At 57.9% G+C, this 27651-nt stretch overlaps 1 protein-coding gene across 15 annotated transcripts in view; it reads left to right on the top strand.

The window, feature by feature from the left end:
• The window catches only part of NCOR2 (nuclear receptor corepressor 2), a 257644-nt gene that overhangs the window by 226775 nt on the left and 3218 nt on the right, over positions 1-27651 (top strand). For all 15 annotated transcript variants that reach the window (XM_072880181.1, XM_072880177.1, XM_072880178.1 and 12 more), the window contains 22 exons: positions 1024-1179; positions 1771-1910; positions 1989-2094; positions 2817-2921; positions 3832-3935; positions 6402-6552; positions 10450-10602; positions 10922-11008; positions 11494-11771; positions 12594-12957; positions 15123-15350; positions 15464-15709; positions 16373-16522; positions 16970-17110; positions 17222-17384; positions 17963-18396; positions 20746-20889; positions 21065-21213; positions 21552-21745; positions 23494-23643; positions 23951-24096; positions 25342-25395. In XM_072880181.1, the coding sequence (XP_072736282.1) occupies positions 1024-1179; positions 1771-1910; positions 1989-2094; positions 2817-2921; positions 3832-3935; positions 6402-6552; positions 10450-10602; positions 10922-11008; positions 11494-11771; positions 12594-12957; positions 15123-15350; positions 15464-15709; positions 16373-16522; positions 16970-17110; positions 17222-17384; positions 17963-18396; positions 20746-20889; positions 21065-21213; positions 21552-21745; positions 23494-23643; positions 23951-24096; positions 25342-25395 (3843 nt within the window). The remainder of the gene's footprint in view (positions 1-1023; positions 1180-1770; positions 1911-1988; positions 2095-2816; positions 2922-3831; positions 3936-6401; positions 6553-10449; positions 10603-10921; positions 11009-11493; positions 11772-12593; positions 12958-15122; positions 15351-15463; positions 15710-16372; positions 16523-16969; positions 17111-17221; positions 17385-17962; positions 18397-20745; positions 20890-21064; positions 21214-21551; positions 21746-23493; positions 23644-23950; positions 24097-25341; positions 25396-27651) is intronic.

The following is a 27651-nucleotide window of genomic DNA, read 5'->3' as shown; positions in this document are numbered from 1 at the left end:
TCTGATCAGCCTTTCTGTAGCCAGGGTGGACCCAGCCTGGCATCCAGTGTACCCCAAGCCAGATAATTTCAGGAAGCTTTCCTGCCCGGTGGACCAGAAAGCTGCCTTGCTCCCTGCAGAAGCATCCGGTCGTCCCGCGGAGCTTGTCTTGATCTTCATTTGCCTTTGACGGTCTCGTACAGCGCAGTTGTCCCAGGTGTTCAGAGAACATCTGGTCACTTCAGGCACTGCACGTTATTCCCTTGCTGTCCAAGAAGCTGATGCCGTTATTTCTGGCCGCTTCCCACAGCCTGCAAATGGTTTATAGCCGGCAGCCATCCTTTAAGAGGGGCTGAGCTTTTGCGTCGTGATGTGATGTGGGGATGAGCTTATTCCCGGCGTGCCGGTGCGCAGTGGTCCCTGGCAGCGGCCTGGGGCTCCCTGGGTGCCCCGTGCCCATCTGCACACCACAGACCGTCTTGTCATCAGCAAGCTGGTGCCTGCCGGATGTCCCCCGTGCGCCGGAGGAATGCCGACGTTGGTACCTCTTGGCTTGAACCTCAGCGAAGGGTTTGGCAGGATCATCGTTAATCCCCCCAGCCCTGCCGTGGTGGCTAATGCGGAGCTGTGGGCACAGGCAGGATCTGCCCAGGAGCGGTTTGCACGCGGCCAAGCCCTGGGCAGCAGCTGGACCCTGCGCTCGTCCCAGTGACCGGCTGGCGTCTCTCTGGGTGGGGTGGGATGTCCATGGAGGGCCCGGCTGGCAGTGAGCACCAGCAGAGTCACCAACGCAGACATCCGTCCTCCCTGCTGTGCTTTAAGCTTCTGAGTAAAATAAATGCTGTCAAATCCAGGCAGTGACACTGGGACTTTTTCTTTTTAGTTTGGCTGGGGGATTCCTCCCTCATCTCATGGCCAGGTTGGACTGAACTGAAGCCGCTTCCCATCCTGGGAGCTGGCTCTGGCTTCCCTGCCTGTGCTCACAGGGACTGCTCGTCCGTGGGGGACGCTGAGCAAGCTGGTTGCTTTCTGTTTCCCTTGCAGAAAAGTCCGTGCATTTCTCATCCATCGCAGAGGCTCAGAAGCTGAGCGCGGAGCCGACGGCCGCCTCGTGCTGGCCCCCTGTCCTGTCCTACTCCCGGGATGTGATAAAAACCTCTCCCCAGGCGGAGCCCCACTTGTTTCAGTATAACCCACCAGGCAAGTAAAAGCCGCCGGCTGCGTGGCATATGTCCTCCGTCCTGACCCGGGGCCGAGCACAGAGGCAGTGGTTGCAGCCAGCATCGCAGGTCGCGCTCTTAAGTCAGTGCAGCTTTTTGGGGAGGGGGTAAGAGGGAGGGTTCAGCAGAAACCTGCTAACGCCTTGCTTTGGCCCGTCACGGAGCTCCCTCGCTGCTAATGCCAGCAGTCTGAGGGCGGCCAGGCGGGTCTGCCAGCTCTGGCCAGGGCAGGTTTAGGGACATGGTTTGTCACAGCACAGTGTGGGCACTCCCTACACTGCCCTTGGTGTGAAGTCGGACAGGTTTTATCCCTCGCTGCGCTGTCCCTCTGCGGCTGGAGGGCAGACAAGTCGGGCGCAGAACATCCTCAGGCTGCAGAGGGGACAAGGCAGCCGTTTGAACTATTCCAGTCCTTTCCAAAACAATCGTGTGACTTGGATCCCAGTGCAGGTTCACAGCCAGCCCGTTCACCACATCCAGCCCCTGCTCCCTCCCTTGCCCCTTTTCTCTCCGATAGCTGCAGCCACTCTGCCTTCCCTCGGTCTTGCTAACGCTCGTGTTTTCTGCACAGGACACCCCATCCCGCTAAACCTGCATGAGAGCTCTCGCTCAGGGCTGCAGAGACTAGCAAGCATCTCCAACCCTCCTCCCCTCATCTCCTCCACCAAGCACCCCTCTGTGCTGGAGAGACCTGTCGGATCCATTTCCCAGGTAGGGTATCGGGTGTGAGCGGCAGAGACGCCTTGCGGGGGCCGGCAGCCTCTCCTGACCGCTCCTCTCGCACCGCAGGGCATGCCCATCCAGCTCCACACGCCCTACAGCTCCGAGCACGCCAAGGTCCCCGTTGGCTCCATCACCATGGGCCTGCCGCTGACCATGGATCCCAAGAAACTGGGTAAGGAATTGGGTGGCGAGTGGTTTCTCACGTGCTCTGAGAGCAGCGGGGAGCAAGCTTGCCGGCGGCATAGGGGAGAGGAGGAGCGCAGGACACGGCAAGGGAGCGCAGAGAGACCTGCTAAGAGGATGAAAGGATTAGTCCGTCGGGAGAGCAGAGACACAGGGAGCTACATTTGTGCGGTATAGGAAAGCAGCAATTCGGTCAGAACGCATCCCAGCCTATAAATACCCTCCAGCTAATACTATGATCGAAGGAAGGAAATATATTGCCGCTCACCAGGCCGGTAGGATAAAGAGTAAATGGCCTGAAGTGAAAAGAGAAGGTGTTTGGTCTGCAGATTTGGAAGCATTTCTTAACAGCAGGAGGGGATGGGCGAGGGACCAAGTCTGGGTGGGAGGGGTTCGGGCCCTGTTTCCCACTGTGCACGTGTCCTGTTATAACCCAGCACTGGGTTTGCAACGCCAGCCCCGTTCCCGGTGCGGGCAGCACCCAGCAGTGCCTTCGCCAGGGTGTGAGGACAAGGGTCCTGTTTTGCTCGCTGGTGGTTGTGCGCTCTGCCGACCGCCACAGCCCCGGCGAAGGCCGTCCCGAAGCGGTGGGGACAGCAAAGGCACCGAGAAGGTGCTGACGGGGGGCTGGCGGAGATTAAAGCCTCAAGCAGCCGAGGGCTGTGGCCCTGTGCCCTGCACCTACGCTGATACATGGTTAATGTTTTCCAGTGCCTTTTCCTGGAGTAAAGCAGGAACAACTTTCTCCTAGAAGCCAGGCCAGCCAGCCGGAAAGTCTGGTTCTGCAGCCGTCCCAGGAGGGCTCCATCCTGCGGGGTGAGGAGCTGGGGGCGGGAGGGGAGGGATGCTGGCACTGCCAAGCCTGGTGAACGCCGTGCTGGCTGCAGCTGCCCGGTGATTTCGGGTTTGATTTCTGGGGTTGTGCCCAGCCAAAGGGGTCTCTTCACCCCTTTTCTCCGGCTGGCCGCGTTGCCAGAGTGAGGGCAGATAGGTCTGTGCAACGTCTCAACGTTTCTAGCCATCTCCTTGAATCAGGGCTTCAGGCTTTGATCCTGGTGGAGGTTTTGTGTTCAAAGGGCACCCCAAAATCTGTTGGTTAAGGCAAAGCAAGACCTGTTTAAATGCCATTAATTGGTTTTCAGGCTCTTCACTGTTGCTGCAGCTGGGCAGGGACCACATTTTGTTTACATTTAGCCCTCCCATGTTTTTTTCCCCATTAGCTAGGCAGAAGAAAATAAATGCAAAGGTGTTGCTTTAAGTGCAAATTCTGGTTTGTGAAAGCCCCCAACTAAGGCAGTCGGATGCAGGGAGTGTGATGGACTCGCTCCATCCGGCACAGATAACACACAAACGAACTCAGACCACCCCAAGCTGCATCTTGCTGGAGATCTGTTCTGATTGCATCAGGAGAGGCTGAGACAGGCTGTGCTTTCTCCCAGGCCTGTAAATCTGCCCGGCCCCTCCACGAAGGCATGAGGGAGCTGATAGCTTCAAAATACCCATTTTTTCCAGCTCCAGGCTCGCAGGGCTGGGTCCCTCGGGGGACGGGGTGGGAAGGGCTCTGCAAGGCATGGGATTTAACACTGATGTCTCTTGGAGGGCTTCCCCTCCAGTACCTCGGCTTGCTAAAGATTGGGTCAAATCCTGCTCTTAGTAGTCTCAGCCCCACAGGTTTTGTGCTGAACGGCAAATCTAGCCCCCGGCTCACTGGCTTTGTGTCCTGCAGGAACTTCCCTCAGCTCTGCCTCGGGAGGGAGCATCACCAAGGGCACACCCACATCCAGACCCCCTCCAGAGTCGCCCATCACCTACCGAGGGTCCATCACACACGTAGGTCCCTCGTCTCCGGCGGGTTTTGCTTCCTGGGTGCTGGTGGCTGCAGCTTGCGGTGCTGGGCACGGGGCCGGGGGTTTGCGGGGCACGCTGAGCACGTGGCGCAGGGCCGAGCAGCGCAGGGCTGCGATGCTCCCGTCCCATGGAGCCCCTCGGAGAGGTCTGCGGCCAGAGCCTTTGCAAGCAGGCTCTGCTGGGGTTGGCACGAGCCCTGTCCCATGAGCCGAGCCTGCAGAAGAGCAGAGCTTGGCGAGCAGCGATGCAGAGCCTTACAGCACATCTAAACCCCCCGTTGCTTTTCGTAGCTGTCAGGAACAGAGGCGAAAGCAGCTTTAAAGGGCTCTGGGAAAATAATCTTGCCAGTGCAAGGAAGTGGAGCAGAGAGAAGGAGGAGATGGGTGGAGGGCCCAGGCAAGGCGGAGGAGAGGGAGAGGCTGCGAGGTGCACGTAAGGTAGCGAGGTCCCTGCCAGGCCTGAGCATGCTGCGCTGGGGGTCCTGCCCAAGGCTCTCTTGAGCAGGAAGATACTTTGGCCTTAATCTCCACCATCCGTCTTCAGAAGAGCAGCTGGCAAGCGAGTGATAGTTTTTGCAGTGTGAGTTATTGCTCATCTAGTAACAGAGCAGAGAGCTTTTAAAAAAAAATATCTGTTTCCCGTGGGGATTTTATCTGGCCATCATTCAGATACTTAAAGCCATTCGCACTCAGATTTTTGCCTGCCTCCTTCAAGGAGCATGACCATGTTCCCTTTGGCCCTGGGGACCTGAACCTGAATCCTGGCCCAGACAAAGGCTTAACTTGCCTGGTGCCCTGCATCCAGCAGCTGCCAGGAGTGGATGCTCGAGGGCTGTAAATAACCCGTCAGAGCAAATGCAGGCTCCATCCCCTCATGTGCCGCTGCAGCAGCTATGGGCAGCAATGGGTGGGCATGAAGGGTCTTGAGCACCACGTGCCAGAGATCAGAAGATGAGCAGAGCTTGTTTAGACACTATTTTACATCCAGCTAATTAATCCATCTAGATTTCTTCGTTTGGCTTGGGAATAAGGTACCAAGCCCAGACCCAGGGCATTACCTGCCGGCCCAGCAGCCTGCATCCCTCTGCTCCCGCTGGGGAGAAGGAGCCCCCCATTCTGGCAGCAGCTCCCAGTACCAGAGCTGATATTTGATCTCCGATTAGTCATCCAGTTCACAGAAGGCAGATCTTGAATATATGCTCTCTGCTCTGAAGCCATCTGTCATCACTTGCTTTCAAATCCCCTCTGAGCACGTCCGCAGAAGGAAGATGACTTACCTGGGTCTAGGAGCACCAGTTGGGAAAGCCGGTACTGGGAGTACTGCAAGGGCAAACGATTAGAGCATTGAACCCACGTGCTGACACGTCCTGGCAGCTACGGCGGGGTTTTGGGGACCACTGGTGCTCAGAGGGCTTGGTACAGAGCAGAGGCATCTGCAGGCTGGGCTGGGGAGGTAGCCTGGTCTGGCACAGCCTGGAAGCACCAGCAAAGCTGGCGGGGGCATCGCTTCTCCAAGGCTTCCCACAAGCATCAGTCCTGGGGGTTGGTGGGGTTAAATGAGTAGAGTAGGCGGGTGTCAGTGAAGAGCTTCGCCCTGACAGCATCGCTGTGCCTTCCCTGCAGTGGCGGGGGGACCATCACCCCGCAGCGGCTGTTCCAGGTTGGCACCGACAGGCTGTGATGGCAGAGGGGTGTTTATCACCAGCGATGTCTTCAAGGACATCCATCTCTGGGTGTTTTGAAGGGGATTTGCAGGGGGCAGGTGGCTGAGGTGTGTCCGTGCGTGCCTCCGGGGAAACAGAGGTTTCGGTTCACACCAGTTTGTGTAAGGAGCCTGAAACCGTTTCTGCTGGAGAGCTAACCGGCAGGCTTCGCTCCCTGACCTGCTCCAGGACCGGTCTCGTTGACGCCTGCCTTCTCGCCCGGGCACGCTGCCAGCCGCCAGCTCCCGCGTGCAGGCAGCTCTGTGAAGGTCACACTTGCTGCCAGCAGATGTGCCCTGGGTGGGCAAGACGTCTCCGTGGCTCCTGTACCAGGCTGGGAGAATAAGTTGCAGGGAAAAGCCAACACTTGAGCGGTCCTTGCCACCACCGAGGTGTCCCCAGGGGGGCACCACCCTGTCCCCTCAAACCTGTGGGGTGGAAGCGAGCCAGGTAGCTTACTCCGAAACACGCAGGGCGAGCGAGTTGCTGTTTTGGAGGTCTGCGCTGTCCTCAGCCCCACCTCTTCCCAGCAGCCTCGCACAGATCACGTACCTTTTTACCGCTCCTCGTTGTCATCCTCATCAATAATTAAGCTGCAAGTCCCTCGCTGGTGGCTGCGCCAGGAAGCAGAGGCCAGGCGCGCTCTCCCTCCGTTCAGGCTCCCACGGGGAACAGCCTGTCCCTGTGCGCGCGCGCGCTTAATTGCTTGTGACACTGTTAAATATGGATCTTGGTGGCTTTCCAAGGGCACCCCGGCAGAAGTGCTGTACAAGGGAACCATTACCAGGATAATCGGAGAAGACAGCCCCAGCAGAGCAGAGAAGGCGAGAGAGGATGCCATGCCCAAAGGACATGTCATCTACGAAGGGAAGAAAGGTCACGTGCTGTCCTACGAGGGTAAGTCGTAATCCTCTGCCTTTTTAGGGCAGGCGCCGGGGGTTTGTGCCGCCACGGCTGGGAGTCGGGAGCTATTTGAGGAAAGGCTGACGAAGTGCAACGGGCCAGCCTCGCGTCTTTGCTTCCAGCATCATTTCTCTCCCTTCCCACCCCCCTGCCTGCAGCCTGGCTGGGTTTCCCTCTGTCCCGTGTGGTTATCTTGCCTTGGAGGCGGCTTTGCCAGCAGGCGGGGGCACGATGGGGCCGTGGCCGTGGACAGGATCTCTGGTTTTGGTTGGTTTTGGGGAGCAGGGGAGAGGAGAGGACCAGATGGGAAGGTATTGCCTTCATCCCTAGCACCCTGTGCAGGAGGGGACTGTCCGAAAATGTTATGAGAGCATCCCCAAGCTCTTGGGCCAAGGCGGGACTCAAGAACCTGTAAGATGGAGGCAAGTCAGGTAGTTTGGCGTAAAGGTTTATTCGGACATCAGATTCCCACCTGCAACGTCTTGGGCACCGTGCAGCTTTCCCAGCATGGGGCTGCCCTGCAGGAATCCTCCTGGGCCTGGCAGCACCGTGCCTCAGTATCTTGGGAGCTTCGCTACAGCATCTGTAGCCATTGGAGGGGGTGAAGCCATTCCTGTGTCCCGCAAGGAGCCTGTCTGGGGTGTGCATTGGCCTCTTGCCAGCTGCTATCACCCAGAGGTGCTGAGGACCCCAAGGGACCTGCCCGGAGCCCTGTCTGGGGTGAGAAGCTGTCCCCAGCACAGGCGGTGTGACTTGTTAGCCAGGCTAACAAGTCACTAAGGCTAACAGGGAGCAGGCTAACAAGTCCCTGCTCCCGGCCAGGGAGCAGAGTATGGCAAAGCAAACCCGGGCAAGTGGCTGCAAGCGAGCCTGACGCTGGGCTGCTCCCAAGGGGGCTCCGGAGAGACCCAGAAGCCATATTGCAGCTTGCACCCCCGCTGCACGGTAACGCGCTTCCTCGGTCAATGCCGACGGTGCCTCGCTGCGTTAGCAGTATCAGCAGGCACTCACCAGCTGCTCCTGCCTCCTCTGCGCCTGCTCATCCCATCGCAGCACTGGCCATCAAAGCTGCTCTGCGAGTCCCAGTGGCTCCCGTTAGAGATAAGCAGATGTTCCTCTCCAGCGAAGCTGGAAACGACTCTGTGCTCGCCTTTTGCCGTGTGCTGGGTCGGGCGTCTCTGGCGTGGAGCTGGGCTCCTCCTCGCCCGCAGCTGGGCTTGGGAAGAGCTGAGTTACAGACGCCGCAGCCCCGCGTCCTCTTGGGGTAAAATACTGTCGTGTGCTCTGGCGTGCACGGGGACAGCGGCCCTCATGTGTCACCTCTCTTCTTAGTTGAATTTGGTGATGACTAAGGAGCAGATCCTAACCTCAGCTGCACTGGCCCACCTCAGCAGGTATCTGGTCGGCTGCTGTGCTGCCTGAACCCTCTGCCTCCCTCCCTGGGGCAGAGCAGCCCTTTTAGCCTGCCTGGCAGCCTGGGCCCTGTGGTCAGTCCCGCAGGCAGAGGGTGTCCAGCAGAAGTCCCTTTCCTCCTGCCCACAGGTGCAGGCAGGTGGTTTCATCGCAGGCTGGTTGTTTCATCCGGGGCTAGAGGCAGACGTTTCAGGTCAGGCCATGGGGGACAACTCGCAAGCTTTGGCCGATGCCACCTCTGCGTGTGCCCTGGGACCGCAGGGACCTTTCAGGACAGGGCTCTGTGCCGTGCCTCTCGCCTGCCGGGTGGAAACCAGCTTGTCCCATGCCTGCCCGCGTTTGCTGTCAACTCTAGCCCAGATAAGAAGTGTCACTGTGGAGACTTGTGTCTGCGTGCCCTTTGGGACAGTTGGCAGGGCTCAGACCAGGGAGGACGCAGGAAGCATTTCAGGACTTGTTTGTGCAAGAAGCTATTTTAATCTCCTTTGCCCGGGCTTGGAGTCGAATGAGGTTGATCTCAAAAATGGTGCCGCCAAGGGAGAGACGGGGAAGGCTCCCAGCAGCGAGGACTGCCCGTGCCCAGAGCTGGGAACCTGCCCCAGGCAGCACAGGAGACCTGCAGACCAGACTCTTCCCCATTCCATGCACTCGTCGGTGTCAGCCCGAGTCTCCGCGGCTGCAGGCTGAGCCCATCGCCTCTCGTCCGACCCGCCGAGATGAGGAATTAATTCCTTCCTCTCCACGGCAGCCTTTTACATGCTTGATAGCGTTTATCACATCCTGAGTAATCTCGCCTGCTTCTGCAGCCTAGCCAGCCCTGCTGCCTGCCTCCTTCCCCCCGTACAGCCCAGCAAGGCTTCGCAGCCTGGAGTGGAAGAGTTAAAAAAAAAATTAAATAAGAAAACTGAAATTGTTGGTGATTATGAATTTTGGCAAGCAGAAAAAAAATTGCAAATTCTTTAGTGTCATGAGGGTGCTTAAAATAAAAGAGCTGTAATGAGACGAGATCCTGTAGCATGTGCGAGCTGAATTGTGCTAGATTGGTTATTCTCATTCTGCATATGATTGCTGATGGCTTCTGCAAGGCAAGGGATGTGGTTTTGGAGTGATTTTCTTTCTGTTTAGTCTCTCTTCTCCCTCGCGCCCTCCCCCTGCTTCCCAGAGGTACAAAGGGTGCCCGGGACTGCGTCCCTTCTGCAGAAGGGCTGTTAGCAACAGATGTGCCTTGATGACAGGGTGCAGGCACATCGCCCCGCATCTGCCGCGAGGTGCTTGGCTGATTCTGAACATCACCCCCGGATTTCTCCTGTCAAATGAACCTGAAGTGAAGGCTCGGGGACAGATCCCCCTCTTATTTCCCTGCACACAGCCCCAAACCCTTTCTGGATTGAGTGGGTGCTGATTGCGGAAACCAATAGTGGGTGTGAAGTTGTAATAATCCTATTTTATTAATTACTGGTTTTGCCGAGGAGGACTTTTGTTCCCAATTGTCCGCGATGGAATGAATGTTTTTAACTACTCCTCCATTTTCTCTAATTGTATAACCACCTTCTCTGCCCACAAAGAGGAGGATCAGGGCATCCTTGGCAGGGGCGGCCAGGCCAGGGACGATGGGCAGAGGCGTTTATCTCTGCAAGCCAACATCCCCGCCTGGAGCTCGTTACATAAACACGAGGCATTCGGCTGGATCAGAAGCCGCCTGCTAAACTCACAGCTCGCCGCACATGATGGGTGCCCACCGCCCCGGGCGGGCGTGATGCTGCCTGGCACGGGCAGGGCTGTGCTTGCAGCGGCGGGGGGGCTGTAGCTCAGGACAGTTGTCCCGTGTTGGTTTGCAGAAGAATCTGCTCCAGGCTTGGATGAGGAGGTGGTCGGTGGTCTCCTGTCACGCTGGTGCTTGCTCCATCGGTCCTGCACGGGACTTTTCACCGTCTCCCCCAGTTCTTGTGCGCGCTCACCGCTGTTTCAAAGGAATTGCTCTCAGCTTTGCCTCTCCCCCCTTCTCCCTGATTTTCTCACCGAGGGAGTGTCTCGGCAAATATTAAGGCTGGCCAAGATCCCAAACAGTAGGTGTCTAGCAAAAATCAAAACAAACAGGGGGAAAAAAAAAATCCCCAGACCCACAGGGCCAAGTTCAGTGGAACCGCAGCCGCTCACACCAGCGCCGCGCTGGCTCCGGGCTGTCCCGCTGCCTGCGTCTGGCCTCCACCAGGGGAGTGGGACACGACAGGGCGGGTGCTCCTGCCCGGGCGGGAGGCACAGATCTGGAGTCTGAGGCAGGCAGGGAGGGGAGAAAACACCAGCTGAATTTCTTGGAAGCCAACCTCGTGCGACGTTTCTGGCATTGCTGAGCGCTGGCTGATGCTGGGATGGGATCTGACCTTTCAGCAACGCACGCAAACAGCAGTAAACACCCTCCCTTGTCCGGTGCTGACTTTCTGTGCTCCTGATGGTGCTTCTCTGTGTTCCCTTCCCCAGGTGGAGTTGCTGCTTCTCAGTGTCCCAAAGAAGACAGCAGGAGCTCAGGATCTTCGCATGAGACCACAGGAACCAAGCGGACCTACGATATGATGGAGGGGAGGATCAGCCGGGGCTTGTCAGCCCGTGATACCTTATCTGCCAGCATTGAAGGTGGGTCTGGGTAAAACCTTTCACCCGTGCTGTGTTAGCAGTGACGCACAGAGACCCCATCTCGTCTCTTGTCTCCATGATGCACCAGCACATCCCAACAGGACAGCATCTGGCCAGCATGGGAAAACAAGGGACGCAGACCGGCCCATTTGCCTTTGGTTTCTGTTCTGGTAGACCAGTTTCAGGACTACAAAAAAAGGAAGCGCATTTTAAAAAAAGAGAAATCAAGTCATTTAGAAATTGTTGATGTTTTTCCTTGTTGTCCCAAGAGTCCCTGGCAACACTGTCGTGTATTCTTTCCCCCTTGGATCTGTTCTAGGTCTCATGGGTCGAGCGATCCCTCCAGACCGACACAGTCCCCATAACCTAAAGGAGCAGCATCACATGCGGGGCTCAATTACACAAGGTAAAGCCTGCAAGCAGAAGATGGCCACAGCCAGAGGTAACGTGGGGAAGTATCTCACATGCGTGGCCCCTTGTTCTTGTTGTCAGGAGACAAGCCTTGTGGCTAGGGCAGGGGGAAACAAGGATGGACACATCAAGGTCCAGCTGCAGATCTCTGCAGGCTTGGCTGTGTGCTCAGAGAGGTTTTCAGTCTTGCTCAGCTTCTACCAACCGAAGCTCTCACCAAAGTCAGGGGTAAAATTCTCAGTGTCTCACATGAAGGCAGGCTGAAACTAGTGTGAAACGGGTCCAGAAAGTGGTGGTAGATGTGAGGTGGTCCAGCTGCATTAGTGATGTAGCTGTTCTGTGTGCTCAGTTGGGTACTAGTCCCCAAGTTACATGCATTAACTAGAGACCCCCTTGAACTGAGCATCGCATGGGGACTGGAAGTCCAGTGTCTGGCTGGGGAATCACCCTCTGCATCCATCGTCTGCTTGGGGGTTGCAGGAATACCTCGGTCCTACGTGGAGGCCCATGAGGACTACCTCAGAAGAGAAGCCAAACAGCTCAAGAGGGAAAACACTCCACCGAGGGATTTATCTGATGCCTACAAGGTCAGGTCTCACGAGGGCCTTACTCCTCTGAAAATGAAACCGGCCCACGAAGGCCTGGTGGCCACGGTGAAAGAAGCGGGAAGATCAATCCATGAGATTCCCCGAGAGGAGCTGAGGCGGACACCGGACATCTCTCTGACAAGACCTCTGAAGGAAGGCTCCATCACGCAGGTGAGTGTGGGGCGAAGAGCAGGTGAGATCAGTCCTGCTCAGGCTGCTGTCCTTGCACAGACCCTGGGGACCATTCCCAAGCTAAAAGGAGAGCAGAGAAGGCTTCGAGTTGCAAGCGCATCACTGGTCAGAATTGAGGCTCTGCTTGGGTACAGGTTGCCCTTCCCCATCATTTGATCTTTAAAGGTCCCGTCCAACCCAAACCATTCTGTGATTCTCTGAGTCTTCCCAGCAGATAAATGCAAAACCGGGGGAAGGGTGCTCAGCACCCCCTGACCCGTTAAGAAAGCAATGCTCCATCCACACGCACACACAGAGGGGGACACGTTTGGCTCTTGTTCAAGGCCAGAGTCAACTCGGTGCCCTCGGCAGTTGTGACTCTGGGTGCGCATAATCTTGGTCTCCTCCCTTTATGGGCAAGCGTCAACCCAGCAAGGCCAGCAGTTAGGGTGAAACATGGCATGCTGTCTCCTGTTGGGCTCCAAATATTTGGAGGGTTCCCATGGCACCTCATAGTCCTACCTCATTTCACAGTGTGTGTAGGAGAGAGGCGTGATGGGGACAGCCAGCCTTCGGCGGTGACTCATCATCATCTTGTTGGAGCACAACAAGACATGCAAGATGGGCACTCCACCCTGCCCTGCGCCGTGCGGAGCTGTTATCTCTGCTTTGCCCGTGGCTGTTGCTGTTTGACCAAGTAAACTGGTGTACTGACCCACTGAGCAAGGAAGCACGAGTCCCATTGAAATTTGGTGGGATGCGGTCGCTGCATCCCCTTCTGCTCTACGCCCCTTTGACGTCCCCTCTGCCTTCTGTCCCCAGGGTACCCCACTGAAGTACGACAGCGGCTCTTCCTCCTCAAGTACCAAAAAACATGATGTGCGGTCCATCATCGGCAGTCCCGGCAGGACTTTTCACTCTCTGCACTCGCTGGACGTCATCCAAGACCCGAGGAATCTGGAGAGAGCTTACGAAGAGAGCCTGAAAAACAGGCCAAGCCCGGTGACAAACTCGGGTGGCTCCATTGCCAGAGGGGCTCCTGTGATTGTACCCGAGCCGGGCAAGCCCCACCAAAGCGCCCTCGCGTACGAGGACCACCAGGCAGGGCACAGCACGGCATTCGGCAGCCACTTGCACAGAGGGTCTCCGGTCTCCACGCGGGAGTCCACGCCACGGCAGCACGAAGGTACTTGGCGAACCTATGATTTGATGCTAAGATTCCTAGCCAGCTGAGCGGGCAAGGTGCGCGGGAGGTGGCTGCTGACCCCACCTGCCCGAGCCATTGTGGCAGGTACCCGTCAAACCCGTTCTCCCCAGCACCCCACGCCCGCTCTTGCCCGCAGCCGCAGCTGACTCACGGCACTGGGGCGGCTGTTGGGGACAGCTGAGGCTCAGCTCCCTCCCCGGGGGTGCTTGCATGGTTGCAGCGAGGGCACCCCATGTCTGCGCCGGGGTGACCGAAGGGAGATTGGACCGTGGCTGGTGAAGCCGATGGTGTTTAGAAAACGTCTTCCCTGTCCCAGCATTGGCCCAGGCACCCCTGCTTCTACAGATGGGCAGGAAAGCAGTGCTCAGTGCACTGGGTGGGGGGATCTTCAGGCTTTTCACCGATGTGGTGTGTGTTTGCCTACCTCATCCATCGCCTGGGCACCCGCGTGCCTCACGTCCAGGAACATCTAATCCCTTCTGAGCCGATGGATCCGGGCAGTGCGGCTGGCCTTTGGGATCTGCTGTCTCCCCATCCCGTCTGCCTGCACCAGGCAGGGTCTGCCCGTGCCCCCTGCCATCAGCCGTCGCCTGCCCCCAGAGCCAGACCTGGGGCTCCCGGGGAGCAGGCACATGTCTGGGCTGGGCTCAGTGATCTGGTGAGACAGGCTCAGATCCAGGACACAAAAAACCCTCTTGCTTCATGGCACATTTGTGGGCAGGATCAGTGCTGAAGCCAGTCCCTAAGGCACCTTGTCCCACCAAGCTACGGGTAACTGCTTTGGGGCTGTTTGCATCTCCCGCCTGCAAATCCTTGTCCTAACGCCAGAGTCTCATGATGTGGGGGTGTGCAGCACAACGCATTGCAGTCTGCCAAAAACCAAGGCCAGGACATGCCTCCCTGGCGAGGAGCGGGAGATGGGGCTGTGCAGTGCAGGGCTCCTCCAAAAAGCCTCCCCCATCGCTCGCTGCAAGCTGGGCCAGGTCCAGCTCTCCGTGGTCAGCATGTCCCATTGCTGCAGCCTCTGCTGTCTTCCTGGTCAGGTCAGTCATTTTGGGGGAAGCCTTCGGGTGTTGGCAGCTCTTTGAGATTGTCACGTACAGTGAGCGCAATGCAGGGCAGGCAGCGCCTGGGCAGTGGGGAGGGATCCCAAGAGAAAAATCAATGTTCCTGCAAAACGCCAGTGGGAGAGTGGATTTCTGCATGTCTGGAGCTCACAGGGTTTTGGGGTGCAGAGGATCTGCAGGAGGAGTCCCCAAGGCACGGGTCAGAGTTGGAAGGCAGCTTTCCTGAGTCACCTGAGCTTTCCTTCTGCCCCAGCAGTAGGTTTGGTTTATTAGCAGCCGCACCGAGATGCCAGACTTCATGAAAGGAGCATGAGTGGCAGTTCGCATGGCCCCTGTTGCAGCCCCGGTTGTTTTGAAGTCAGCAACGACGGGGCTGGATCCGTCTGCATGCGCCTGAGGGGGCTGCTCCTTGCTCCCCCAGCCAGGGCCGGGCAGCGTTTGGTGTGCAGTCTGGGGCAGGGGGCTTGGTCACATTGCTTGGGGTGGCTCTGTGGCAGCCACTGTCCCTAGCCTGCTGTTACAGACGCAGGAGCTGGTGATGCTCGTCCCAGGTGGGGCGAGGAGTGCCACCAACGCCCAGCTCGGGTTGGGAGAGCCAAGAGAAGTCCCTGACGTGATCCAACCTCGCCTCCGTGTGCTGGGAAGGAGCTTACAGCTCCAGAGGGCAGCGGGTGCTGAACGCTCTGAACTGTGTTTCATCACCATTGCCGGGAGTTTCGGGATCCCCAGCTCTGCCTGGCAGTGGTGACCACCTCGTGCCAAGGAGCACGGCAGCAAGGCTCCACCGCCGGCTGCTTACGCGGGCTGGGACGAACTCACAGACTGCCCGGCGTGGATGCGCTGGGGTGGAGGGATGGTTTGGGACAGGCTTCTCCTCCCGGCTGCAGCCGGGGCTTGGCCCAGCTCGGCCTTGGTGGTGTAACGTGGCATGGCAGTGCAAGGAGGAGGGAAAGGTCCCTCGAGTTCAGGGCAAGCTGCGGGCGTCTCTGGGGAACACACTTGGCCGCAGGCACCCCTCGGGGACACGGCTTGGCCGCGGCGCTCAGTCTCTGACTCATTTCCTTCTGCTCGCTGCAGGGAGCATCACTGCCGGGAAGCCGGTGTCCCAGGACAGAAAGATCCCCCCCACGTCGAGAGAGCTCACCAACTCCAAGTCTCCGCACGCCCCCGTGGCCGACCACCACCACCCCATCTCCCCCTACGAGCACCTGCTCCGCGGCGTTAGCGGGGTCGACCTGTACCGAGGACACATCCCGTTGGCTTTCGACCCCGCCGCCATCCCGAGGGGAATCCAGCTGGAAGCAGGTACCTTCGGCAGGGGCACGGCCTGTTTGGGATTGGTTTTTCCCTTGTTATGCTCCGAAAGCCTGAGGTCTCTGGGGAAAGCCACTTCATGTCTGCATCCTTTTCTCTCCCAGCTGCTGCTTACTACCTGCCGAGGCATCTGGCTCCGAGCCCCACGTACCCCCACCTCTACCCCCCGTACCTCATCCGGGGCTACCCGGACACGGCCGCCATGGAGAACCGACAGACCATCATCAACGACTACATCACGTCCCAGCAGATGCACCACAACGCCGCAGCCACGGCCATGGCGCAGCGGGCGGACATGCTGCGTGGCTTGTCGCCCCGGGAGCCCTCCCTCGCCCTCAACTATGCAGCAGGTCCTCCCACCACGGCACCGTCCAGGGGTCTGGGGGCATTTTGGGAGGAGGAGGCTGGGTCAGGCCAGCACCACCAGCTTCAGCACTGGGGCCAAGGGCTGTGCCAGCATCCCGGTGTCACCCAGCAGTGTAGGAACTTGGCTGGTCAGCATGTAGGACAGCTGGGGGGAATTTGATGTTTTTGCCATCTTTAGTTACTTGAGGCTCCTTACGTGCAGCTCTGGTTTGGGGTCATGGGAGCACTTCCCAGCCTGGCCCTGCTGGCCTTTGGAGATTAAAATGCACTCGCAGAAAGATATCTGGCTTTCTGCAAAAAGCGGAGCGTGCTGGGGAGTGTGCGGGGTGCGGTGCTCCTGCCCCTCTGCAGGCAGAGCAGCGTTGGTCTCCGGCTGGTGGGAGCTGCGGCCGATGCCACCCGCAGCCCCCTCGCTCAGCGGGGATAGATCTCGGCATTTTTCTTCCCCGTTATTCCCAGCAGCAGGATGTGCTGTATTTGCCCACAGAAGGGTCCCCTCCCCGGGGGCCGTGTGCTCGCTGGCACCTCCTGCGCTGCACCAGAGTAGCGGGACGGGTTGACCCTCCCCAGCATTGCTCCCCGCTCCGGCACGGCCAAGCTGCAGCAGCTCGGTGTCGTCCTGACAGACCTTTCGCTTCTCTCTCCAGGCATCATCGACCTGTCCCAAGTGCCGCACCTGCCTGTCCTCGTGCCCCCCACCCCCGGCACCTCCGCCACCACCATGGACCGCATCACCTACATCCCCGGGCCCCCCCAGACCTTTGGCAGCCGGCACAGCAGCTCCCCACTCTCCCCAGGTAACGCTGTAGGTTGCTTTTCCCAGGGGAAAGTAATTGGGCAGGACGCCCTTAACCAATGCAAGGCTGTGAGCTCAGCGTGCCCGGGCAGATGGGGGAACCCAAATTCATTCTCACTCAGGGACCGGCCCACTGGCTCCCTCAAACCAGCTCCTCTGATCCTGCTTGTTGGGGGCTTCCTTGCTTTTCCCCCTTCTTCCCCAAAGTGGCGGCTGGCAAACAGCTTTGTGGAAGGTCGTACCCTGGAGACGGTGCCAGGACAGTTACTGCGTGATTTGCCTGGGTTTTGTCACACCGGTTGCCCCCATCTGTCCTGCTCCGGGTGACCTTGGATGGAGCCGTTCCTTATCTGCTCTGCAGACAACAGCAATGTGGAGAGCAGGCGGTGTCCCCCGGGGGGAATCGCTCTGTCTGCAGCCCTTTCACTGCCTTTCGGTTGGGTTTCAGGAGGCCCCACGCACATGACCAAACAGTCGGGATCGTCGGTGTCCGAGCGGGAACGAGAGCGGGAGCGGGAACGGGAGAGGGAGCGTGAAAAATCCATCCTAGCATCCACCACTGTGGAGCATGCTCCCATCTGGAGACCAGGTAGGCTGGGGAGGAGCCCGGCACCACATCTTGGGGCCCATGCTGGGTGGAGACAGGATTGGGACTATAAAACGAAGAACTGAAGAAGCCCTTCCTTGTATCTTTCCCCAGGTACAGAGCAGTCCAGCAGCCGTTCGTCCTCGCACTCTCACAGCCACCAGCACTCTCCCGTCTCACCCCGCACCCACGAGACCATCCAGCAGCGCCCCAGCGTGCTCCACAACACAAGCATGAAGATCATCTCCTCGGAGACCCCTACCCCTTCCGTCCTGCGGTATGTCTCCCCGCCATGGTTCCTGCCGCTTGCCTGGACCCCTGCACCAGGCCAGCCGTGGTGGTTAATTAATGAGCATCGCATGGGGCACCTCTGAGATGGAGCGAAGGTTGTTTTGGCCTTCAGTCTCAGCAGGAGCAGGACTGGGGCTTACAGAGAAGTTGTGATGGGGAGAGGTAGATTTTGGTGCCCAGTTCCTTTGTTCTTCCTTGTGGTTTTTACTGCTGCCAGGAGAGAAAGCAGGAGCCTCCCAGGGCTGTCTGTGCTCAAATCACATAGGCAAGAAGGTATCGCTCCTCTTGCTGAAGGTTGCCTGGTGGTGGAGTTATGAAGGCCTCTGGGACCTGTCCCATGGGTTTTGTTCTCCCCAGTCGATGCATCCAGGCCACAGCCAATACCCCATGGCCAGTTACTGTGGTGGAGGCTCCGTCTGAGCCCCCCTCACCTGCTCCAGCGTGGGCCACCCTGCGCTCAGGAGACCTCGGCCAGGCAGGGCTGAACACCAGGGCTCTGGTAACAGCACTCCCCTTTCTCCACGTGCTTCGCTCATCTTCGCCTTGTCTTCGTTTGCCTCCCAGATCCTCCTCCACCACTACCACGTCGCCAATCCGCTCCGCCACCTTCCCCTCGGCCTCCACCCTGCGCTCCTCCATCAGCACGGCGGACGGCTACGCAGCCCTGATGGACCCAGCCGTCCTGCAGAAAGAGGCCTCAAGGGCGCGGGAAGCCAAGGCAGAACGACCCCAGACTGACAACAACGTCTTCACCTCAAAGCTGCCCAGTGGGGCCAACCTCGAACAGTCGCCTTCACCCATTAAAGCCATGGAGTCGAGACCTTTACCTGCCTCCGGACCTGGTTCTTCTCATCACTATAGCAGAGGACAGGGGAAAAGCCAGCAGCACCATCACCCTCTGGACCAGCAGCACACAGCCTCGGGCCCTGAGCAGCACAGTAGAGAAAAGAGTCAAAGTAAACCCTTTTCGATGCAGGAACAGGAGCTCCGAGCACTCGGTAAGACCACCACGACAGCGGCCAACTTCATAGATGTGATTATCATGCGCCAAATGTGTTGCGATAAGGGGCAGCGAGAAAGAGGCTCGCTAAGTAACGGCTCCACTAGTGATGGTAAGAAATCGGAGGGGAGAGGCAAGAGAGCTGTGGCCTGAAACCCATTTTATTTCATTATTTCTTATTTTTAGTTACACATTTTGGCTATTGGCTTTGTCAGCTCCCCCAGTGTGCTTGTCCCTCTGCTTCCTGGTTGTTGTGTTACTCCAGACTTTTTTATTCGTGTGTGTTTTAGGGATCTTCCCTTCTCCCACCCTCTTTTATTTTTTCCCGTTGCCAAGTCCTGTTTTGCAAACGTTGTTCAGTTCCTGGTATTGCTTTTTACAGACAATAGCGATTTGCTAATTCTGATTTCCCCATCATTCCCAGGCAGTCTGTAAGGAACAATTGTGGGTAAGAAATCGAACGGACGAAGCGTAGAACCGGAGTGTGAGCAGGACAGGGCTGCTGGCCATCAGACATGTGCTTCCCCGCTCACGGTTGTGCCGCTGAGCGTGCAGGATCGCAGAGGGCTTTGCGGGCTGCTGCGTGATGCAGCTCAGATGGGGTCCCCTCGCTTGGGGTGACCTCGCTCAGGGTCCTGGTGCTGGATGATGCAGAGTACAACACGGGCAGGGCTGTCCAGGGATCGCTCAGCCCAGCCATGCTCGGCAGCCATTTCCGGAGCAGACCACAGGAACCACCTAACAGCAATCTTGTGTAGGACACAAAAGCCCTGGGATGAGTTTCTCCAGAAGGAAGTTCAGGGAGGGGGCTGGATTCAAGGTCTAGGTCATTCTTGATGGGACCAGTCTTCACCCAGAGCATTCATCCAGGCTCCCACCAGCGTACAGAAGCAGCAGGCAGCCCACGGGGATTTGATGGGACCCCTTCTTCAAGTTGAAGCATCTGCCTTGGCCATCAGCACTGGGGGTTGCTACCCAGCTCCCCTTCCTGTAACCCAAAGGTGGAAAGGACACGGCAGCGTGGCCAGGGGAGGAGAGCTGCTCTCGCCGGTGCATCCTGACCCACCCATCCCACCACTTGGTCATGTCTGGTCCTAGAAACTTCTAGCAGTGTGCTCCAGGGCCAAAGATGTGCCTCTCGCCACGGTGCACTGCCTGGCTGAGCTTTTTCTACACCTTTTTCACTGGCACCAGTGTTTCCCCCAGCTGCGCGTTGTCATGCTGTGAAGGAGAGGGGCTGCTTTTCTATGGCCATGAGCTCACAGAAAGGAGCTGGTGTTCCCCAGGAATTAACTGTTGGTTAGGGATCTTTCCAGAGCAGGACACTTTATCTTGGGTGGATCTCAAGCGTGGTCCCTTCAGTCCTGGCATGCATGGGGTGATGGGGGATGCTGCATCCCCGTCGCTGGCGCAGGGAGGTTCTCCATGGGGGTCCTCCCCTGCCCGTGCCCCAGGAACGTGCAAGGTTAGTGTATCGTGCCTGGGCACCGGGGACCCTCCAGCAGCGCTGTGGGTCGCCTGCCAGATTTGCCTGCAGTGCGCAGTTTCTAGGAATTGAGTGTTAGGAGGGTAAAGATCTGTGGAGGCAAAAGTCGTGAGCGTTACCAAACGTGCTTAGCTGGCAAGAGGCAGTGTGTGCCTGCTCCAGGACTCCTCTGTCCTCTGCCCCTGGTCTGTGGAAGCGTGATCCATTCATGCCTCACTTTCCCCTCTCTGTTGAAGGATAATGGTGGTCCTTCATTCCAGCTCTGCTTGCTTTGATGCAGCTTGAGTCCATGCAAAGGTCTTAAAAGGCAGGGAAGGGCCAAGAAGCCTTTTTGCCCCTGCAGTGTGCATGTCTGCTGTCTCTGGAGCAGGAGCTGGAGTCTGCAGGGCCTCACACCCAGTTTTCAAGTCCCTGCTTTTGGCCATGCTGGGCTTGGGGCTTTCCTTTGTAAAGCACTTGAGACCTCCCATGCAGCCACCTCCGCTCCTGCAGAGTGTTGCTTTCCCTCCTGCCATAGTGGGGTTTTTATTTTTCTGTTTCAGTAGGTGGGGGAGAGGGGGGGAACAAGTTGTGAACCCGCAGGGGTTGAATTTGGTTCCTGACTCCCGTGCCATCACTGTGAGCTGCTGGGTGTCCAGCTCTGCAGGAATGAGACATCACCTCTTTACTGCAGCCATCACCACAACTGCACATCAGAGGTGGCTCCGGGGGTCCCTGCAATACAATCTGCCAGGTCTGCCCTCATCTCTTTTTTCCCCCCTTTGCTGAACGTGTGACTCTACCTGCAAGCAATGGTTGCCACAGCACTAGAGAAAAACCAAGCAAGCTCCTGGTTTTAACTCCCTTCTTCCGTTTCCCCAGGCTTTCATGGAGGCTACAGCCCCGAGCGGATGGAAGCAGTGAGTCCCGTGAGCTCGCCCAGCCTGTCCCACGAGAAAGGGGCCAAGCTGCTGCAGGATGCCGAGAAGGGGCACGGGGAGCATGACCTGAGGCAGAAACAGCAAGGTGAGGGCAGGGACTGGCAGTGCCAGCCAGCGCAGGAGAGCCCCAGCTGGCATGGGGGGCTTCATCACCCACCTCTTGCTTGCCGTGCCCCAGCCCTTGCAGCGCTGGGATGGCATTCAAGGAAGGGGACACAGACATCATCTCACGCCTCCTCTCTTCTTTGTGCCTCCCCCAGGCTCGCTGAAGGCCTCGGCTCCCGAAGCAGCCCACCTGCAGCACCTCCGGCAGCCCGACGGCCCCCAGCCCCAGTGCCAGCCCCTGCAGTCCAGCCAGAGCATCAAGGGCATGAACCAGCGGGTGGTCACGCTGGCCCAGCACATCAGCGTAATGAAGCTCGTTCTACCTTCCTGCTGGGGCTCCGGGGAGGAGGGAAGAGCTGATACGAAACATGTCTGATGGGGAAGGGCTAGGAGTGATGCTAGAGACGTCAGCACCCCCGGCTGGGGGCTGGAGAAAGCAGGGTGCATCAGGCGTGTTCAGCCTGGGTGTTTGCGTCCCCAGTGAGCCCATCACGAGAGCTGCTGCAGGCAGGAGGCAGACGTTACGTCCCTGCAGGGACAAACCAGCCTAATTCCCTCCTGCTTGCCCTGTCTTAGTTGAGCCCAGCAAAGCAAGAGGTAGAAACCAACTCTATTTCTGACTCAGGGCGTTTCTTCTTCTAGGAGGTCATCACGCAGGACTACACACGCCATCACCCGCAGCAGCTCAACTCCCACATCCAGACGCCGGTGTACTCCTTCCCTGGGGCCGCGTGCCCCGTGCTGGACCTGCGCCGCACCCCTAGTGAGGCGTATCTGCAGCAGCAGGAGCACGCAGCAGCCTCCAGGATCTCCCCGCAGAATGAAGGCGGCAAAAGGTAAGGTCAGAGTCCAACCAAAGCTGCAGATGGGTTTCTGCCCAGCCGCTGTGCCAGTCTGAGCTCAGACAGACCAGGGCTACCCAGGGTGAGGAGCCAGGCAGGTGCCTTTGGCTACCTGGTACCCTGGTAAGGCAGTGCCCAGGGCATGCTGGCATTTGGCGTTGCTGAATTTATGCTCCCCAGCTCAGTGCTCAGATGGATCACTTGCTTACGCGGCCCAGAGTGTAAAATTGCCTTCTGATCTGGGCATTTTTCCCCCGTGGTGGTGCCTCTCTTGCCATTCCTGTTGTTCTAGAGATGCTCTCCAGATCCCCTTAGAGTCCATGCATGATCCCCTTCCCGATCTGGCCAGTGTCACAGAATCGTTTAGGTGGGAAGGGACCTCTCCGCATCGTCCAGCCCAACGCCCTGCTCAAGCACGTCAGCTGGAGCAGGTTGTGCAGGGCCATGGCCAGTTGGGTTTTCAATACCTCCACTGATGGAGACTTCAACACCTCTCTGGGCAACGTGTGCCAGCATTTGAGCACCCTCACGATAAAAAAGTGTTTTCTTGTGTTGGGATGGAATCTCATGTGTTTGGGTTTGTGCCCTTTGCCTCTTGTCCTGTCACTGTCCTCGATCCCTGGCAGATCACAGTGCAGTGACCTTGCAGACTACAGGTGGTTCCAAAAAACCCAAAACAACACGTTTTCCATTGGTTCAAAGTTAATTTTATCTTCATCAGTGTCAGTGAATCAGAAGCTTGTTAGACACATGTGCCATGTCACCTGCAACTGTCCATTTCAGGCACCACCTGTATTTCTTTTAAAGTCCCTTTCAAATCCTTGTGCTGATACCAGCACAAGGCAGGTCTGATTGCTGTTGTACGGAATTAAAAAATGGGAAGTGTGAGAATGGGGTCTATCCTCCCACCCAAACACTGACAGAAACCCAGATGTACCCAGGAAAGAACGGTGTCTCCAAACCTGTGGTTCCTTGTTAGTAAATGTAATTATTACTCCCCGCTCTGCCTGGTCCTAGCTTTGTAACGTTAGGGGAGGTCCTGGCTTTGTAACATTAGGGGAGAGAGCCCAGCCCTGGCCACCCAGCAATGAAAAAAAGTGGGGAAAAAAAAGAAACCGCAGAAAGAACAAAGACGTAAATTCCCAGAACTTGCCGTGAGGAATTCCTCGCAGACTTGAGCGTGGCTGTCTCCCAAGCGCTGGCCACGGGCAGCCATCGGGGGGCTGCATCGGTCCTCTCTGGGCTGCCCCAGCGCCTGCAGCCAGCGAGCCCCTGCACGGCCCCAGGCAAGGTGGACAGGAGGTGGCGGGTGCTGCCCTCCCCTGTGTCTGCAAATATGATGGAGAATCAAAAGCTGCGTCCTCAAAGGGTTAACGTCCCAGCCCTCCGCAGGGATTGCCAGCCAGGGACACTTGGGCTAAGCCAGCAAGTCCCAGGACGGGTCCTGCCGTGGGCAGCTGTATTTGGGGCGGCTGCCCGCTGGCCCGCTGCCTGGAAATCTGGGCCACGTCTCGGCTCAGTCCTGCTCCGCACGCCTGCGGTGCAGAAAAATGCCCAAGCTGTGCTCTTCCTCCCGCTTGCATTAAAAGGCACCGTAAGCCCACAGGGGTGTGGAAGGTTTGGCTTTTTTTCCCTGCTGTAGGAAACCTATTTTAGTCCTTCTCCCCCCCGACCCCAAGCTGCTGTGCAGAGACAGAGGATGTTGCAATAAGCCGATTGCATGTCCCCATCGCTCTCCGCAGGTCCCCAGAGCAGAGCAAAGCCTCAGCAGGGAGCGGGTCAGACAACTGTATCGAGCCGGTCTCTCCACCAGACGGCGTGGGGGAATCGGAGCACGCCAAGAGCGCCACGTACCCGATCCTGTACCGCGAGGGCGAGCAGATAGACCAGAGGTAAGGCCGAGGGAGGGGAAGCGGAGACAGCGTGGGGACGTTCCCTCCATCCCCACGCTCGCCCTGGCCCACGCTGCTTTTCTGGCAGCCAAAAGCAATGTTACGTCCCAGGTTGCTGTCTGTTCGTAGGGGCTTTTCAACACCATGTGGTACATTTACGTAGGGATAGGGAGAAAAGTTGGAGATCCCGAATATCTCGGGAGCCCCCAGGCTGATTTTGAGGACTTACGCTAAGGGATGAGTCTCTCTAGGTAGGACTTTGTGAACTGGACGTTGCAGAGATTTGCAATGGTCTTTTGCTTTGCAGGATGGGTTCCAAGTCCCCAGGAAACAACACTCAGCCTCCAGCTTTCTTCAGCAAGCTGACTGAGAGCAACTCTGCCATGGTGAAGTCCAAGAAACAGGAGATCATCAAGAAGCTCAGCACGACCAACAAAAATGAAACGGAGTACAGTAAGGACACGTGGGGAGGCAAATGCGGGGCACCAGGGGGGGAAAACCATTGAGGACATGTGAAGCAAAGGACATTTGGGAATGGGTGCTGCTGTGTTAAGGGCTGGGGACTCCCAGCCAGCACTCTCTGCATCGTGCCCTGGTTTGTTGGGAAGTGCGAGGTCCAAATGCTTCCCAGGATGGTGCGTGCTGGTGCCAGCAGTGGCTGTGTGCATCTGGGGAGGCGATGGGAGGCTTCCCAGCCCCGTGTCTCCTTGTTCTGGGGCTGTCAATCCCAACCGCACCAGCTAACCTCAATAGGAAGGAAATAATGAGCTGAGCATGGAGAAGACGTAAGAGCAATTGATATTTTAATGAATGGCCAGCCAAGCTGAATCCTTCCTCCTTGAGATGCGTTTCCCTCCAGTGTTACTTTAAGCCTTACATCAATATTGGTATAGCTCTGTAAAACTAACCAGGCTGGCTTATATTAGAAATTCAGCCCGTTCATTCATTAACCGCTAATAGAGCAGATAGGATCATAATTTAATTTAGCCCAGCATTATACAGTCAATACTAATTCAATTTGAATCCATCTTACAACAGCTGCGTCGGATAAGAGGGACCGAGCTGTCTCATCTCCTGGATGATGTTACCATGAGCCAACAGTATTGTTATGCCCCTTTGGGGATGTGAGGCTGAACCCCGTGACCTTCCACACTTTCCCTTATCAAGGGAAAATATATAGAAATAGGAAACACCTCTTATTTGATGAGAATTTCTGTTATTCTAAGGAACATGATATCCAAGTCAAACAGCTCAGCTAAGAGGGAAAATATTGATTTAACATTTCTTCTCCTCCTCCTCACCCTCCCCGCCGCCCAGACCTGCTCCCTGGATGTGGGGATTTGAGCCTTTGGAAATCCCATAGGCAGGAGAGAGGGTTTAACTTCGCGGAGCTTGTAACGCGAAGGGCTGGAGGGAGGGAGGTCAGCGCTGAGCACAAAGACGTCGCCCTGCCTCTCTGGGCTCTGCTTTGCTGCCCTTTCCCAGCTGGCGAGACGTGCCCGCCGTGGTTCTCCCAAAGGCAATTATTCCTGGTCCCAGCCAGCGCCCGCAGACCTACCCCCGTGCCTGGGGGAGGTGGGCTGCCGTCAGCATGGGTGCTGTGACGGGGAAACCAGGATCTGGCAGGGCAGGTCCCTCCCTCCCGCCCGCCTGCACACGCTGCTCGCCGTACTGAAGAGCGTCTTTGTTTTTCTCTAGATGTTGGGCAGCCTGGAACAGAGATTTTCAATATGCCAGCGATTACCGGAGCAGGTAACTCTCCCATACACCTGTACCTTGTTCCCTACAGGGCTCACAGCCATGGAGAGTGGGATACTCAGTAGATTTAAGCATCTCCTTTTTTCCTTTTGCCATAAGACCGAGCATAACAGTTGCTGGGAGGCTGAAGCCTCCGGACACACCGTAACTCCCTGCTGTTGAGTTGGGGACAGTGCAGTGTAATTCCTCGGAAAGCCTGGCAGAGTTTGAGGAGAGGTTAAAAGCCAAGCAAGCGTTGGCCATCTGATACCCACAGACGGTTAAACTATATAGCAAGGTGGACCTCACGCTTGGGAGAGAGCACCCTGCTCTTGGTGGGACTTTGCAGTTGCCCACGGATGGGTAGGAGGGCAGCGGCAAAAGGGAACGTGAGGGTGGGAAACAGGCTCTGTGCCACTGCGGGCTGGGCAGGCTGCAGGAGCCGGCTGCAAAAGCAAACTGGAGGGAGAGCAGTGCCCCGTAGCCTTGAACGGTGAGCGCTGGGCTAACGGACGGTGGCTGAGGACCGAGAGGAGGTGTTATCCAGGAGATGGAGGGGTGCTCGGGCACAGGGGTGCTGGCAGCATGCTCAGTCCTCCAGGTGCTGAAAGCACCGGTTGACTGGTTTCTCAGGAGCTGGGAGGAGGCGTTCAACTGGTGGCCAGGTCCGGCCACGGCGGTGCAGCCCTGCCACGCAGAAGGGCTTTGTGGGCAGGACCGCTTGGACCTCTGCTGCTGTGCAGAGGGCAGCTCCCGGCGGGTGGAGGGTTTCAGGCTGATCACCTGGTTCTGGAGGAGCAGTTTTGGTGGTGGTATCTGAGCGCTGCTGCAGGCAGCCGTGGTGGCCTTTAGCGAGTCCCCGGCCCTAACCAGCATTAACCTGCCGGCTGCCTAACCAGGGGTTCGCTGGCTGACACCTGGGACTGCACCCCAGCCCCCAAAGAGCCCCCTGCTCTCAGGGAGAAAGGGTGCTGAGAAGAGCTCAGGGTGTTCCCCCAGGCACCCATGGAGACGTATTTGCGGTGCCGAGCCTGAGGACCACCACGCAGGAGCTGAAACGGTGCTTTAGGAGCTTCCCCGGGGGCACTGCACCCTCCCCACCTCTGCTGCCCCTGCGGCTTTCAGCCCAGCTGGGAAGGGAGGAGAGGGAGCAGCTGGAGGAAGGGATTTTGGCAAAGAGGGGCGGAAAACAGCCCCGGGGAGTGGGGCGGCCGACATGGGCTTCCCCGGCACAGGACAGAGACCGGCCCGAGGGGGAAGGACAGCGTGAAGGCTGTTTGTTGAGCTGTTGCCACCTGCTGCAGCAATGCCCGGGTGGGCATGCGCATGAATGAAGTGAATTCCCATTGAGGAGTATTAATTGATACTTAATTAATTAAGTATTAATGCTCTCCTACAGCAGGAATGCCTTCAGGTTGTTAGTTTTAAGTAGGAGGAACGGCAGCTTTCCCACAACCCAGGGAAGGAGGTGCTGTGGGCAAGGACTTCACGCGGTAGGAGGGCCAGGGGCAGCCGTCAGCGGCGTAAGACCGCTCGCTGGTGCGGACGTGTTTGGGAGAAGGAGCCAGCTCATGTCGGCAGCTGGGACGAGTGGGTGCAGCCAGCCAGGACCCAGGGGTCCGCAGCAGACAAAATTTGGGGAGGTGAGGCCCAAACTCCCAAGAGCCTCCCCTGGTTAAAGCTGCTCCTGCTGTGCCGGAGGGAGGTGTAAAGGCAAGAGCGTAGGGAGCTGAGGGCCGGGGTCTGGCTGGAGGGGCCGGGGAGAGAACCCTGCCCATTTACAGGAAGACAAGCGAACCCGGGATCCGTCCCTTTCCAAGCGGAGGGGCAGCGATCCCAGCGCGAACACCCCCGGGTCGGGGTGAGCTGGGGGGCTGCCGGTGGGGCTCCCCTCGCCGGCCTGCTGGTTTTGTGTCTGTATTTTGCCCTTGCTTGTTCCCTGTAACTGCCGCGTTGGGAATGACGGTGGCGTGGCTGAGCCTAGTGCCCTCTGGTCCCTGTGCGGTGCTGCACCATAACTGCATGGCTTGAGACTCACAACCACGCGGACACACCACTCTGCCTCTGCATCCTGTCCCGTAGCCGTGGCTCAGCCCGGGAGGGGGCCCTGGTCTGCAGCGGGCACCCGGCCCAGGGGGAGGAAGGGAGCGGGCTGGGACGATGGGCAGGGGGCTTGCAAAGAGCGCGAGGAGGGACGAGAGGACTCTCCCCAGCGTAGCCCGACCCCGTGCAGGCTGCGTGCCCTCGTCCGGGGGCTGCCTGCGTTTGCCA

This window comes from Ciconia boyciana, chromosome 15 (genome assembly GCF_034638445.1).
Source record: "Ciconia boyciana chromosome 15, ASM3463844v1, whole genome shotgun sequence".
Classification (NCBI taxonomy): domain Eukaryota; kingdom Metazoa; phylum Chordata; class Aves; order Ciconiiformes; family Ciconiidae; genus Ciconia; species Ciconia boyciana.
The sequence above is the reverse complement of the archived record's forward strand: the minus strand, read 5'-3'. Positions and strand labels throughout refer to the sequence as shown.